Source organism: Aotus nancymaae, unplaced genomic scaffold (assembly GCF_030222135.1).
Source record: "Aotus nancymaae isolate 86718 unplaced genomic scaffold, 86718_ANA_hifiasm-v0.15.2.pri h1tg000040l, whole genome shotgun sequence".
Taxonomy (NCBI): Eukaryota; Metazoa; Chordata; class Mammalia; order Primates; family Aotidae; genus Aotus; species Aotus nancymaae.
In genome coordinates this window covers 50,221,598-50,238,824 of record NW_026988454.1, presented here as the reverse complement: position 1 = coordinate 50,238,824, position 17,227 = coordinate 50,221,598, and the positions used below count along the sequence as shown (strand labels likewise).

The window sequence follows — 17,227 nt, the reverse complement described above, 5'->3', positions numbered from 1 at the left end:
TATGCTAGTTAATTTCCATAATACCACACAAGTCAGAGTGATTTTTATACAACTCAAAGATAGCAGAATGCAAAACTTCAGGACTTAAACATCTTCATAGTCTTATTTTCAATATGACTGAATCTACTGCTGTAAGCCTCCAAAATACAAAATATTTTACAATAGTGATTAAAGATAACATATAACATTGCAGTAATAACTTTCCAAGTGATTTCCCATGTCACAGGTGCTGGTTTCTTCTGTATGTGTTGAGTTATTTCTCATTTCCTCAGTCCCATTTGAGATTATTTGTAGTTCAGTCAACCCCCTGAGCCTACTACTTAGCCTCTTCTTCAGATCCCTGAACATACCTATTCTGTTTCCAAACATGTGGCCAAGATATTTATATTACAGCACAAACTTAAAGGTGGGTAACAGCCTAAAGCACCTCAAGGGAGAGGGAAAGCGATGTTTCCCTTCCAGACTTCTGAGTCTTCCTAAGCTTTCCACTTGCTTAGTGTTCATCTCATAATTCTACTGAAAGTCAGGCAGCTGGTATGGGGATTGCTACAACTGAAAATAAATGGCTCTCAGAACCAAGATTAGAACTCAAGAACATTGCACTGTTTATTTAGAGTCATAGACCATAATGACATTTATCATTTTAGTGGAGTTTTCTTTCAGTAACTACTGAATGAGAGTGTTTATCTCAACTCTGTATTTCCCAAATGACGCTGTTAATCAGACCCATCTCCATATCCACTGTGAGTGAGACAGGCATAGTTCAGGCCTTCAGACTTGCCAGGAGGGCAGTAAGCCACTTGTTTTTCTTGGCAGAAATCTTTGTCTGCATGTGGTTCCTTCTCTTCTTTCCTCAGACCACAAGATTCAGATTCCTGGGAGCCTAGGGGACCCTCAGACTTTTCTTCACCTTGGCTGCGTTCTGTAGCCAGTACCATATAGTTTAACCCTTCTCTGTTCTTGGTTTCCATTAAAGCAACTGGCATAATGTCATCTGAATTCAAACAAATCACATTGCCATCTTCACCTGTGAAAAAATATGAATGTTATTCTAGCATGTATTTAATTCTTTATTTGTAATAATATACAAGCTACATCAGAATTATGGCAACACCAACTTTATACATTTGTTCAGCAAATGTTTGTGAAGACTCCCAAGTATGGGAAATATAGAGATAAATAAAACATGCTTCTTGTCCTTGCAGCTGCTACAGTCTAGTAGGGAAGCAGATCAATTACTCTAGAAGGTGACATGTACTTTAATAAAGGAATATTTTTAAATGTAGTAGGAGCATAGGGGTGATTAACTCTGCCTTAACAAGTGGAGCAGGTCGTGGTCTTTGTGATAGGACTCAATTGGCCCTAAGAGGGCCCTTTTTGTCTAAAGTGTTTACTCTTTTATACCTCCACAGCAACTGAAATATTTACTTTTAAAGACTGATTTTTCTAGATTTAGAAATTTTGCTAAATTAATTGCTTAATATAATATTTACTGATGACTGCTACATTCCAAGCCTGTGTTCTACTTATCGATGGATATAGCAATGAACAAAACAATATTGCCTCTACATTCACCCCAACACATACCCAGATTTGATTTATTTGTAATGAACTTAAATTGAAATATGGGGAAAATAAAATAATTTCAAAAGACTACAGGAGGTAGAATTGTCCCTATTTTTCCCAGTAAAAATTTAATGGATCTACCTATTTATTAGGTTTAACATCTGAACTACAAAGCTTATTTTATAAGAGCATATGGACCACATCCCTTCTCCCCAGATCATTAGGTGTGCATTTCCTTTTTCTAGACCCTCCAAATTGCTGAAGAACAAGATAGCGAAGCTTGCAGGCTCTTTGGTATCATCTCATTTTTCTCTTCATTGTTCAAACATCATTATAGCATATTTCAAAACATGTGAATAGTTAGATGTGTTGCAAAATTAACTCCCGAATAGAAAAAGCTTTATCAGATGCCAAGTTTGGTTAGTATCAGAGTGTTGAACACCTGTGGAAGGTATTCAACTGTTACGATTATTGCCAATATGCACTAATAGCCATTAAGATGCCCATAAGGATAACTTGGTATATGTAATAATAGCAATGTAAAATATTTTTAAATGTTAGAAAAAAACAAGATATTTAAGTAGTCCAGTAGTCTGATAAGTGGGGAAATTAGGATGTTCTTAACAGGCTTAAATAAATCAGGTTAAAGGAAAATTTAGAATTTCAACAAAAACTTAAATCTACAATATAGTCTACCTACTCATATCAACTATTTCATTGCCATACCTTTAATCCATGAAACAGCATATTGGAAAACTTCCTACCAAAACATGATTTTAATTTTTTAAACTTTTTTGCTTGTTGAGTAGTCTGAAAAATAATATTTTATATGAGGCAAATAAATTCTTTTTGAAATTCTGTTGTCATGTGTCAAAGAAAAATCATTAGCTAACTACTTTATTGGTTTATAGTACTTGTAGCAATATTTAGTAACTTGACCCTGGCAAGGTTTCAGCAATTAGTACATCTTCTTGTTGCATAAAGAACTTACAAGAGACTGAAATAGTAGAGATAGGTTGTTTTGTTTGTTTGTTTTTAAAAATTATTTAATAAGTAGTCTATGGGTAGACCTTAAAGCAGATATCCTGAACAAAGATAGCATGCACTCAGCAACCTCTTTAAGAGAGAAATATTAAAATAAAGACTTCCAAGTAAGAAGGGGTATTTACAGACTAGACATATGCCGGCTGACTGGCTATGTTTAGAACAGCAGAGGAGCATTTAGATTTGTTTCCTGTAGAACTCTCTGGGACTGATGAGGTGATGTTTACACAAATGTTTGAATGAAGTCACTGGGATATTTTTACTAGATGCCCAGATATGTTACTAATCTTCTCTCTCTATCCCCTTTCCACCCCATTAGGTCAGTAGGACCACAGGATAGGCATGGTATGATTGTTCCTTGTTATCCTAAGGGCCCCCACCTTTTTACTTTAAAAAGTCCTTCCAAATGCTTTTCTTATCTTCTTACATATCTCCAACAACAACGAAGACTGTCATTTTATTGCTTTGTCAAATATGCCCACCAGTCTGCAAAGCAGTACACTATTATTAAACACATTCTCTTTTATTGAAAAAGTAATTAAGTTTAGGCTTGGCTTGAAGGGTCTATTCCACTATTTTTATCCTTTGCAGATATGTAAATTTTGCCTTTACCCTGCCTCTCTTGTTCAGTCACAATCTCAATTATCAATTTAGTGATTTCCACATCTCTTTTCTTTCCTTACCTTCAGGATTTATATTCATTGTAAATAGTAGAATAACGATTTCTCTTTTCCTAAAATTATATTTCTGTCATGGCCCAGAAATGCCTGTTACTTTCTAAATTATAATAGTTTGATGATATTCCCTGTTAAATTCTTCCTGCATCATTACTTTGAATATTTGTTTGCTTCTCTATTGTTATGAATGTTATTTAGAATTTTAATTCTTTCTGCCAACAACCTGGTACCTAAATAGATTTGGTATAACCAAAAAAAATGGTGTATATTTTCTAGCAGCTTCTAAGTAATCATTTCTTTCATTATACCTAGCTGTGCAGTACCCTATTGATAACATAACTGGGGAGATTGTGTGGGTCATTTCCTTACCACAGCCATGGCTTTGTGAAACCTTAGAGGAAAGGCTCAACAATGGGGACAAACTCTAGCCCTATTTCAGCAGTATTATTATGAGCAAGTTACTAAACCTGTTTTCTCATCTGTAAAATGGTGATAATAATAATGTCCACTTCATAAGGCTGTTGTAAATATTTAATGAGTTAATCTACATAGCAGAGTGAGTGGCACTTAGAAAAGTACTAAAACAAAATTAGAATAGTAATTCTAATTAAAAGCCTTTCATAGTGGTATTTTATTCTTTATATTGAGTGTGAGCATTGTTTATTACCTATCGCAGCCTCATAGATGAACTAGGCAATGCAAAATGCTGAAAAGATTTTCTCAAGGGTCCGTGGAGACTTCTAATAAAATCTAAAGTAAAGGTAAGCTCTCAGGCTTGCTAACACCCATTATGGCAGCCTCTGTGACTTTTATAATATGTCTTTACACATTAGAAGAAAAGGATTCCATGAGCAAAGAGTTGAATTTTAAAATACAAGTAAACTGTAACATCTGTGCAACCCTCTGGATTGCTTTACCTCTCTGCAGCATTTGGTCACTCCCTTCTTTGAAAGCCTCTCTCCTCTGGGTTTCCATAACAACCCTCCCTATGACTTTCCTCTTCCCTTTCTGGCTGCTCCTCCCCATGTCCACCATCTTTGTAAGCCCCTCATAAACTGGCTACTCTCTGGGATCCACCCACTTGTCACTCTCTTCTTATTTCATATACTCTAATTTAATGACCTCATCTGCACCCTGGACTTCAACAACCTACACTTACAGGACAGATCTTTCAACTGAGTATGAACCCGTATCTCGACTATGTCCTGGACTTCTCTACCTAGATACGCAACAGCCAACTCAAACCAAACTCATGCAAAACTGTTCCTCTTCCTATGTTCCTCATCTCCAGCAATAGCATTGGTTTTTTACAAACTTTCTCCTTTTTTCACCCACTTAGTTGCCAAGTCTGATAGCATTTACTTCTATGGTAACTCTGGACTCTCTTTTCTTCTCTCTAAACCTGTTACCATTCATTAATTCAGTTTTCATTACTTTTCATTCCTTACTTTGATCAGTGTGAACAGTAACCCTCCAATTTTATCACTTCCTACATTCTACCCTTATGCATAATAAACTATATGCAGTTCTGTGAATACCTCATTCTCTATTATTCCCTGCCTTTCTACATGCTGCTCCTTCTATCCTGAAATAGACAGGATGCCTTAGCTTCTTTTTCTCATACCTCTGCTTCTAAGTGGGTCTCAGCTTAGATGTAACCTCCTCCCCATGGCCTTTCTTGACTCTCCATCTGCCATAGTGTGGACTTGGCATCCTTCCTCTGGACTCCCACAGAACATGGATTTCTTCTCAATAACAACATAGAATGCTTATTCTCCTGGATTCTGGCAGAAGATGTAATACAAAATCATCTTCTCACCAAATTTTTTTAAAAAGCCTATTTGTAATTTTAAAAAATGCTGGAGAAACTACTAGAGAATCTACAGCTCATCAGTTCCTTTAGATTACCTAAATTTAATCTCTGAATCTAGATATTATATACAATATTTGCAAGTATATAACCAAATCTTTATCTGTGGCTAACACTGGGGAGTGAGATAGAGATGAATTAGGAAACTTTTACTTTTTACACTGCTTAAATAATTTTATATTTTTTACAATAAACATGAATTACTTTTACAATAAAGATCTTTAAAATGTAGACACAGTTATAAAATAATACAGCAAGAACAGTTACTGAGATTAATTACTGGAAAAGTTGCAAGGAAAACAGAAAGGAATCAGGAGTCATTTTTATGATTGTTGTAAAATAACATAAAAATTACTTTTAAACTTTCTAAAAGTTCGTGATTATATTTAATCAATAAAGTGTATAAAATTATAATCAAAAACATTTGAGCCTCAGCAGTCAAAAAATCTGAGCCTTATTTGTTGCTTTGAATGATAAGAGCATGCTAATATCCCTGATGAACACAGATGCAAAAATTCTCCACGAAATACTGGTAAGCCAAATCCAAGAGCACATGAAAAAGATACTACGCTATGATCAATTAAGATTTTTCCCAGGGATGCAGGGATCGTTCAACATATGTATATATGTTGAATATATATGATCCATTATATCAATAGAATGAAAGACAAAAACCATATGATCATATGAGCAGATGCGGAAAAGGCGTTTGATAAAATTTAGCATCCTTTCATAATAAAAGCTCTCAACAAACTAGGCATAGAAGGAACATATGTCAAAGTAATAAAGGCTATATATGAAAAATTCACAACCAACATCGTACTAAATGGGGGAAATTTGAAAACATCATCTCTAATAACTGCAACAAGACAAGGATGTCCCCTTTCACCACTCTTATTCAACATAGTACTGTAAGTCCCAGCCAGAGCAACCAGGCAGGGGAAAGAAAATAAAAGGGCATCTAACAAAAGGCATTCATAGATGATATGATCTTATATCTAGAAAAATCTAAAGATTCCACCAAAAAACTGAGATTTGATAAATAAATTCAATAAAGTTTCAGGATAAAAAATTATTGTACAAAAATGCAGTGCATTTCTATATACCAACAATAATCTAGCTGAGGATTAAATCAAGAAGGCAATGCCACTTACAAGAGCCACAAAAAGAATGAAATACTAGGAATATATTAACCAAGGAAATGAAAATTCTCTACAAGGGAAACAACAAAACACTGATGAAAGAAATTATAGGAGGCGCAAACAAATGGAAGACTATTCCATGCTCAGGGATTGGAAGAATCAATATTGTTAAAATGACCACACTACTCAAAGTAATCTACAGATTCAATGCAATCCCTATAAAAATATCAATGACATTCTTCACAGAAATAGAAAAAAAAATCCTAAACTTTATATAGAACTACAAAAGACTCAGTTAATGGATAGCCAAAGCTATCCTGAGCAAAAGGAACAAAACTGAAAGAATCACATTACCAGATTCAAATTATACTACAGACCTACAGTAACCAAAACAACATGGTACTGGCATAAAAACCAACACATAGACCAACAGTACATATATACAATTGAACACTATTCATCCACAAAAAAGAACAGAATACACAACACAGAAATAAATTCACACACCAACAGTGAATTCATTTTTTACAAATGTGCCAAGAACATACACTGGGGAAAAGACAATCTTTTCAATAAATGCTGCTGGGAAAACTGGATATCCACAAGCAGAAGAATAAAACTCATTCCCTATCTCTCTACATATATAAAAATCAAATAAAAATGGATTGAAGATTTAAATCTAAGACTTCAAACCATAAAACTACTACAAGAAAACCCTGGGGAAAATCTCCAGAACATCGGTTGGGGCAAAAATTTCTTGAGTAATACCACACAAACACAGGCAATCAAAGCAAAAATAGACAAATGGGATCACATCAAATTTTAAAAGCTTCTGCACAGTGAAGGAAATAATTAACAAAGTGAGGGGACAATCCACAGAATGTAAGAAAATATTTGCAAACTACCCATCTGACAAGGGGTTAATAACCAGAATGCATAAGGAGCTCAAATAACTGAATAGGAAAAAAGCTAATAGTCTGATCAAAACAATGGGCAAAAGATTTGAATAGCTATTTCTAATAAAAAGAAATACAAATGGCAAACAGGCATATGAAAAAATGCTCAACATCATTGATCATCAGAGAAATGCAAACCAAAACTGCATTGAGATATCATCTCAGTCAAGTTAAAATGGCTTACATTGAAAAGAGAGGCAATAACAAATGCTAGCAAGGATGTGGAGAAAGGGAACCCTCATATACTGTTGGTGGGAATGTTAATTAGTACAATCACTGTGGAGAGCAGTTTGGAGGTTCCTCAAAAAACTGAAAACAGAGCTACCATTTGATCCAACAATATCACTGCTGGGCATATGCCCAAAAGAAAGGAAATCAGTACATCAAATAGATATCTGCACACCCATGTTCATTGCAGTACTGTTTACAATAGCTAAGATTTGGAAGCAATCTAAGTGTCCATCTGTAGGTAAATGGATAGGCCGGGCACAGTGGCTCACGCCTCTAATCCCAGCACTTTGGGAGACTGAGGTGGGTGGATCACTTGAGGTCAGGAGTTCCAGACAAGGCTGGCCAACATGGTGAAACCTGGTATCTACTAAAAAAAAAATTAAAAATTAGCCAGGCATGGTGGCATCTGCCTGTAGTCCCAGCTACTCAGAATGCCAAGGCATTAGAATCGTTTGAAACAGAAAGGAGGAGGTTGCAGTGAGCTGAGATCTTGCCATTGCTCTCCAGCCTGAGCAACAGAGTGAGACTCTGTCTCAAAAAAAAAAAAAAAAAAAAGATAAATGGATGAAGAAAATGTGGTATATACATACAGTACAGTGGAGTACTATCCAGCCATAAAAAGAATGGGATCCTTTTATTTGCAAGAATATGGATGGAACTGGAGATCATTATGTTAAGTAAAATAAGCCAGGCACAGAAAGATAAACATCTCATGTTCTCACTTATTTGTGAAATAAAAATATCGAAACAATTGAACCCATGGAGACAGAGAGTAGAAGGATGGTTACCAGAAGCTGGAAAGGGTAGCAAGGGACTGGGTGGGGCAGGTGGGGATGGTTATTGGGTACAAAAAGTAGAAAGAATGAATAAGACTTAATATTTGATAGCATAATAGGATAACTATAGTCAATAACAATTTAATTGTACATTTTAAAATAACTGAAAGTGAAAAGTTGGTTTGTAACTCAAAGGATAAATGCTTGAGGGAGTGGACACTCCATTCTCCATGATGTTATTATTACACATTACATGCCTGTATCAAAACATATCATGTACCCTATAAATATATATATATATATCTACTATGTGTGTACCCACAAAAATTAAAAATGAAAAAAATTTTTAAAAATACTACAAGGCTATAGTAATCAAACAGCATGGTAACTGGTATAAAAATAAACATAATTTAATGGAATAGAATACAGAATCTAGAAATAAAGTCACATATTTACAGCCAACTGATCTTCGGCAAAGTCAACAAGAACACACACTGGGGAGAAAAATACACCTTTCAATAAATAGTGCTGGAAAAATTGGATTGCCATATGCAGAAGAATGAAACTGGACTCATCTCTCACTATATAAAAAAATTAACTCAAGATGGATTAAAGACTTAAATGTAAGACACGAAACCATGAAAATACTAGAATTCCCAAGTGTTCTGCCATTGGCATTCTTAGAATCAGTTCTGTCCAGGATGATAGTGAGTAGAAACAATGTGAGACTATTCACAAGGTTCACTCTAATGAGAGTTTTATGACACATGGCCAAGGCATGTGCAGACCTTTCCAATCTGTCGCTTAGCAGTTTGTGTTAAAGAAGTTACATGATCAGACTTTTATGTTCATATCATGGACCCAAAGTCACCCAAAATATGTAGTAAGAAGTATAGACAAGTAGATGTCTGTCCATGGGCTTCTTCTTTTTATCTGCTATTAGTCAGGTGCATCACTTAAGGTGAAGGTCTCATGTGAGGGTAATCTGGCTTCAACATCTGCCACCCACTGATCGCCAGGGTTGATTCAGCTGATACCTGGCTACACAAGTGTCCCCTTCCTCCACTGTTCCATATGTAGCCCTCCTCAAGTTGAAAAATGGGTTGAAGAGGATGACCTTCCCTGATAAAAGAGGACCATTCTTTAATCAAGGGCGTGCAAGTAGCTCTCTAAGCTCTCAAGGTAAAGGTTTCACCTGCACTGTCAGTTTTATAATCAATCACTGCAAATGGCAAGAAGCTTAATTTCTGAGAGATTCTAAGTTGTGGTCCATCTTGCCAGCTTCATTTGTAAGCAAGGACATCTGCATTTAAATAAACAAAGGACCTTGCAAACTTTTAATAACAAGAAGTTCTAGATCAGCTGAAAGAGAAATACTTTAAATTCATTTTTCTGCAGCCAATTAGACATACATACAGTAAATGTGACTTTAGAAATGAATTAAGTGACTACTGCGTTTTAAGTCTATTTACATTTAACTAAAAGGCTTCGTCTGTTCATCATAGTAGAATGCTTCCAGAAGATTATTATCTTAATCACCAAAATACTAAAGTCATAGAATCAGACTAGATCTTAGCAAAACCTGATCCACTACAATAATTATAGCAAAATTATGCATCAGTTTGAAGCAAAGGATTAGATATATACCTAGCAACATGGATAGATCTTAAAAACATAGTGCTTAATGAAACAAGAAAAAAAACTTTCATGCATAAAAAGCAATATACATTTTGCAGGAAAACATACAAATGAAAAGATATGCACTAAAGACGGTAGAATGGTTGCCCGACGGGGAGGGAGGATGTTGAAAAGGTGAGGAATATGAGGATCAAATGACTAAACAAACAAACAGGACAGGAGCCCTGCACAAACCAATGATGATAATGTACCATAAGCAAAGAGTATATAATTAACACTATACTTGAGGTCCACACTGATGTGTCGGGAGAGAGGAGGAGGAGAACGGACCTCGTGAAAATATAGTTTAACATGTTAATTCTCCTCCTTACTATCTTAGATTATAAATCCAGGGGCCATAGCAGTATCCTTTATTTTTTCAGTTTTTCAATTAAAATTGAAAATTTTTTTATTTTTTCAGTTAATAATACAAATAATTTTCCAAGAGGAATGCCACAAACACCTAATTATGATGACAAAGGTGCCAGTATATTATTCTTTCTGCCTACCCTAAAATGCCTCCTGTGTACATTCCATTTTAACCTTGTTCAGTTCACAGTGGAGAGAAAACTAGAATATTCTGAAGAATCAAACTTACCTTCAAAGCCTTCATTTGTGACTCCATTGGTATTTGCTTCATCTCTGCACTGATAAATACTATTTAAGAAAAAATTTCTGAATAACTGAAGTTGGTCTTGAATTCTATGAAAAGCAGGCCTTTGGTCAGGTTCTTGAGCCCAGCACTGGATCATTAAATTCCACCTAAATATGGAGAAAGATGGGAAAGTAAATAGCGATTGGCTATAATTATTGATAACCCAGGTAGGGTCATTTTAGAAAGGAAAGAATTTGATTCATTGCCAGTTTTCCACAATTAATGTAAACAAATCATAACAAAGGCTTTGGTTTCTTATTTAAGAGTGGCTTGTAACATTACTATGTTTATTAAATAACACCTTTCTTTGGAAAAACTGACATTATTTCAACAGTTATTTTTCCAAATAAATAGATGGATAAGTAGATGGTTGAAAAATGTCTACTCAACACATAAAGAAACTAATAACTATAAAAATTGTTGAAGAGGGTGAGATTTAAAAGATTTACTCCATTCCACACAGATATTTAGTGACAGAACCAGAGGCAGAAATCAGATTTTATGCCAGTGCTTCTACTGCTCATGATACAGTCAGGTTAAGTAAGAGGTTGAGTTTCCCAGACATTCATAGTTGGTTAATTAAACATTATCTTTTCCTTAATGGTTGTCCAAGAAATATCTGTGCAGCACTCTTAAGTAGTATTCATTCATTTACTCAGCAAAGATTTTGGACACTTACTTTATGCCAGCAGTATGTCAGGAGCTAGGGACATGGCCATGTGACTCTCATCCTCACAGATGATATGTATAGTAATTATAAGAGAAAAGCAAAATTCATCACACCTCAACTCATATGAGCAGAAAAATTATAACTCTTTTATGTTGTTTATAATTAACTAGGTCTTTTTCAGAGTCCCTACCTAGCAGAAGAAAAGTAACATCATTTAGTACAATGTTGTTTATAACTTAGTCCCACTATTTTAAACAATCTGTTTAAATAATATTCCATCTTTTCTGGATAGTAACCCAAGCTCTCTTATTTTCAGGCCATCCCCACTCCCTCTGCCTTGCTTTCTAAGGTAGTGTCAGGATATATTTTGGGTACGAGGCTTATGTGACTTCTAGAGGCACAGTGAAGAATCCTTTGAACCCCACTGTGCTCTCCAGATCTTTGTTAGTCTCAGTGACTAATCCAGAATTCAACAAGGAGTGATTGATCTGATCCAGCCTAGGCATCAGCCCCTATTGATAGTCTATGAATTCTTTACCTATTCTTTTGATGTTTCCCCACTAAAGTGGTCCACCCTGGTCTCTCTCTAGCTGTAGGAGTCTCAGACACTATCAAGTCCTGCACATGCTCTCAAGGCCCAGGGAATCCATTCCTATTTCTGCTGTATGCCCACAGGGTGCTTCTTGGCAGAATCTCTAGCTCTCAACAAAATGTTCACACAATACAGGAAACAAAGGAAGTTTGGAAGCATCAGCTAGACCTTTCCGTCTGTACAAGTGCTGGGTCTCCCACATAAAAGTGAGAGCCCTCCAGTCAATGATCTCCTTGTAATTCTCCCAAACTAGGGGTGAGTGAGCAGTTGGCCTTGGTGGTACCCATCTCTTCTAATTGAAGCCTGAAGAGGAGGTTTCTGAACCCAGATAACCAGTATCTCACCCTCCCACCTCTGTCAAGTTCTCTTCTTTCTACACTTCCCCAGGGCTTGGAAGAAATGAGGGCGCTACCCACTACATTTTTTTTTTACTATCCTTATATAAAATTGTATGTTTTTATACATAAAATTTAAACCTAGTACTTAAAACATTAACAAGGAGCCAAAGGACTTTAGAGAGCATCTTTAGCATATAGATGCTCTCTATATTCCAAGCCTGGTTTTCAAGTGTACTGACTTACTATAAACAGGTATTTGCTCTCTTTTTTGACTTTCTGGAGCTATATAGCAGATCAGAATCAGGGAGAGACAATTGATAAAGAAACAGATTGGGAGGTACTTAAAACATTAGTACTACTATATGAGTAAATATACAATTACAAATTATAAGTTTTTGCAAAGTAATAATAAAAACAAACAAGAATTCTAATAAACATGAACCAGTTTTGGAAAGTTGCTTACAGAAGGTCCCTCTGAAGAGGTGACATTTAAGCCAAAGAACTTTGTAGGAAAATAAGATGCTAGTCATGGGAATAGGGTGTGGATGGGAGTCAGGGAACACACTACAAGTGGGGAAAGCATGTGTAAAGTCCTAAATTTGGAAAGAGCTTGGTACATTTTAGAACCTGAAAGAAAGCCAGTGTCGCTGAAGTGCAGTCACTGAGGGGAAAGGATGAGATGAGATCAAAGGAGGAAAGCGAGATCATGCAGGTCTCACAGGGTAGGCAAGGAGTTGGATTTTACAACACTACAAGGAGAAGCTTTTCAAGATTTTTAAGCAGACTTTTTTTTAAGGATTACTCTAGCAGATATGTGGACAATAAATCACAAAGAGGCAGGTTGGAAGCTATTAAAGAAGACTAGGTGAGAGATAATGATGGTGTGGACTAAGGTAATGCCTATGGAGCTAGAACAAGATTATAATCACTAGGTAACGATGGCCCAGAAATCACTATAGGTATTGTATTTACAATAGCCAGTATCCATTTTGGGAATTATAATGCAATCTCCATTCCATTCTAATGTGGCATGCAAACTCCACTTCCATTTATTTCGCTTCTTGACAAGCGCCTCAGGTCAGAGTTGATACTCTGTATCAGAATAAATGATATCAGGGAAAACTAATATTGGACTGTTTCAATGTTTTTGTTTTAAACTGATGACTTCATATGTATTACAAAGAATTTACATACTGTGTATACAATACCAAAATTGGCTCTATTTTTTTAAATGAAAATCATATCTGAGAAATAACCAAAAGACAACCTAATCTTTTACATATTTCTCTATAACCTGTGCCATTTAGAAATGGGGATGATACAAAGATGTCAATGAAGGATCATTAGACTTTGAAATGAGATATTATAATCAATGTCAGATCACGGAATTAAAAAAATAGTGTTTTAATGATTAATCTAAGGGTTGTCCTCACAGTTGAGAGGAAAAATTGAAGTATTATAATTCTCCAGAGGAAGCATTTTATTTTTGAAAATAAAGCCGTGATTCAAAAATATTGCCAAGGCATAGACAGAATCTCTCAAGGTTGGTCATATTTCAATTAAGAAGTTTTTACAGTTGTCCTTCCTTATCAGTTTTGCTTTCTATGGTTTCAGTTAGTTGAGGTCAACCATCCAAAAATATTAAATGAAAAATTCCAGAAGTAAACAATTCGTAAGTTTTAAATTGTATTCCATTCTGAATAGTGTAATGAAACATGAACCTGAAACATGAAACTATCCCTTTGTCCAGCATATCTATGCTGTATATGCCACCTACTCATTAGTTGACTAGGTTGTCAGATCAAGAAAACATAGTATACCTGAGGTTGGGCACTGAAATGATTTGGCTCTGTGTCCCCACCCAACCTCCTGTCAAACTGTATCACCAGTGTTGGAGGAGGGGCCTGGTGGGAGGTGACTGAATCATAGGGGCAGATGTCCCCCTTGCTGCTTTGGTGATAGAGTTCTTATGAGATCCGGTGGTTTGGAAGTGTGTAGCATCTACTTCTTTCTTCCTCCTGTTCCCTCTCTTCCTCCTGTTCTGGCCATGTGAAAGACTGTGCCTGCTTCCCCCTCTGTAATGATTGTAAGTTTCCTGAGGCCTCCCAAGCCATGCTTCCTGTAGAGCCTGTGAAACCACAAGCCAATTAAACCTCTTTTCTTTATAGATTACCCAGTTCTCTTTATAAATTACCCACTTTCTTTATAAATTACCAGTTCCTGATAGCAGTGTGAGAACAAACTAATACAGGTATTATTCTTGGTTTCAGGCATTCACTGGGGGCCTTGGAATATATCCCTCACAAAAAAGGGCCATTGCCATACTTATTTATAACCTGCTTTATTCTGCAAAAAAAAAATCAAGATCCTTAATGGAGATTATTTAGAAGGAGAGAAAGGAAGGAAGAAGGAAGAGGAGGTCAGAGAGCAGGAAGGCGGGGGGAGAAAGAAACCATCCTTACAGCTGCCACCTAGTCACTTGCATATCACCCACTTATTCTGTCTCCAAAAGTTCAGCCTCTTGTTTAAACTGTGAAATCCTCATTAGCAGAAATTCCTAATTTTTTCATTTATGGAGGCTCTAATTTACATTGAATCCAATCATTACTCTCTACTTAATTTTCTGATGACAAACACATTTGACCTGTTAATATATAAAACCTTTCTGTTCCATGATCCAGGGATAAATGAAGACTAAAAAAAGAGGGACTATATAAAAATAGTCATCTAAAAGTAAAGAATAAAACTCGTGTTCTCAAATAGCAATAAATTGGCAATGGAATGAAATTAAGAGCTTTTAATAATCCTAAAAAAGTATTCCTTATATCTTTTAAGTAAATTAACAATGAAAACTATCTTGGCATAGAGGATCTTCCCTTACAAATATTCCCTTGTCACCATTCTGTATCATGCAGTATATGCTTGCGCCAAGTTATAGTTATAAATATTCAAACATATTACTCTAAACAAATTTGCAGTTCCTTCAAGTTTGTTAAAATTTACCTGGGCTGTTTGTTTTGACTCCAGAAAAATGCTCATTATACTTGAAGTATCTCATTTGGCTAAGAGAGGTTCCACTCACCATGCAAACCCCTTACAACTCTTTTCCTTAACTTTTTTTTTCAAAATAGCACAGGACTCATTGGCTATATCCAGTGTTAGTCTCTATGAATATTGAAGACTTTGAATTCAGAAGGCAATTGAATTTCAGTACATGAAAACACCATAGTGTTTTTCAGTATTAAAGGGAAAAGTTTCTACAGATATTTATACAAAGTACATAAAATACAGACATCAAGATTTTCCTTACTCATTATACCTAACCTGGAGAGACCCAATTAGTCTCTAGGTGTACATATTTTTTAAGATGTAAAAATAAGATGGTGAACCTCTGTGTTCTCCCGTGGTTGCTTCTTACAACCAAGGGACTCTCCAGTAATTCCAGTTGCCACTGTAACATATCTGTTATAAAACCCCAAAAAGCTCTCACTTGAAGTAGATTGCCCTTTGATCCTATTTCTTCTCAGGAGTGGTGTAGTTGTTGTGAAAACTAAAAACTGAAGAGAATCCTGATGACTGGGCTTTCTATCATACATCCCAGGCTATGGAGAGAAGGGTAGGAATGCTCTGAACCGGGCATTCCATTAATAGCTGAGTACAGCATAGCTATCTATGGGCTTATCTGACCTGGAGTGCATCCAGGTGCTGAGTATTTAAGCAGTGAATGGAAGATGTAGCAAGGCTCAGTGCAGACTTTCAAACCCCTAAGCTGGGCCTGTGATCTCAGAAAACTGCTTCAAATAAATACGAGTTTCCTCTGTACTCTAAGGAGAGTAGTTAATCTTTATCATGACAACTTAAGGCCATGACCAGATTGAATGGCATTGCTGAGATCTCCATTTCCTAGCCCAGCTTGTTTTCCTGGTTGGCAATGGATCTTTAACCCTTCCCAGGGCTTGTCAGAGTCCTGCAGCACTTGGAGGGCTTGCTGCATGGCTTATTTGTATTAATGACGTTCAGATGAACTTCGAAACCACCAATGGAAAATTTTCATTTCAAATAAACTATATTTTTATTAAAACAAGGGCAACCCAATCAATAAATAATTTAAGATAAAACTATAGCATATTATATTTTTCCACTCATAATCAGGAATACTTTTCTAGCACTCCTCCTTCCTCCTTCTAGTTGCATTTTTGATATCTTTAGATTGAGCGAAGTTCAACGTGTCTACATTTTGCTGCTCCACAATACAGCAATTTGTTATTAACCTCCCTGCCTCAAACAAAATAATCAAACATATCAGTCAAAATTGATAGTTTAGTGATCAGTTTCTAAGGAGCCTATCCAAAAATATTGCATGATTGTGATGATGCACGTTAACCCTTGGGGAGAGAGTAGAATAAGCCAGATAACATTCTAACAGCATAAGGAAAATTTTGTGCAACTGAAATTCTGGCAAAAATTCTGAGTGTTTGACATGTAAGAGACGCAAAACAGGGATTAGTTTGTAATTACTTAAAATTTATTTTGTATTTATCCTGGGCTTTTTTCTTAAGCCCTACATGAAAGATTTTCAAATTTTGTATAATTTATTATCCTTAATTTATATAATTTTCCCCATTTTCCCCAAAATCATTATGAATCATTTTTTAGGCACTATTTCCAAATTTGGTCAGATGTGTGTGCATCTTATCTCCCTATAAATATCCCAGAGACCATTAAGCTAAATCAGAACAAGCAATGATTCCAGTCATCTTCTAGCTGGAAGATTTAAATCATACAAAAACATTCACCAGTACAACATCCAACTAAGGTGCCCAGCTCTTAATCATCTTTTGGCTCAAGTCTGAATAATCCTCTAAATAACACAGCATAGTCAAGGCAGTACAACCATGGTGTGCATCCGCATACTGCTAATTCCTTTTGCACTTGTCTGTACCACACAGTTTAGCACTTTATTACATGTTGGCTTGGCATCTAACTGCTCCGTGTGGGTGCCTTTTCATTCAAAACACATTCTAAGATGCTGA

General features: G+C 35.8%; 1 protein-coding gene and 1 long non-coding RNA gene across 2 annotated transcripts in view; one reads left to right on the top strand and one right to left on the bottom strand.

Annotated features, from left to right (window-relative positions):
• The window catches only part of LOC135268337 (uncharacterized), a 60,308-nt gene that overhangs the window by 11,363 nt on the left and 31,718 nt on the right, over window positions 1-17,227 (top strand). The gene's annotated exons all lie outside the window — the stretch shown is intronic.
• The window catches only part of ROS1 (ROS proto-oncogene 1, receptor tyrosine kinase), a 132,930-nt gene continuing 115,867 nt past the window's right edge, over window positions 165-17,227 (bottom strand). Inside the window, exons 43-44 of the mRNA XM_064360761.1 lie at window positions 10,538-10,701; window positions 165-1,027 (exon numbers count right to left, since the gene is read on the bottom strand). Of these exons, the coding sequence (XP_064216831.1) occupies window positions 717-1,027; window positions 10,538-10,701 (475 nt within the window). The 3' untranslated portion in view covers window positions 165-716. The remainder of the gene's footprint in view (window positions 1,028-10,537; window positions 10,702-17,227) is intronic.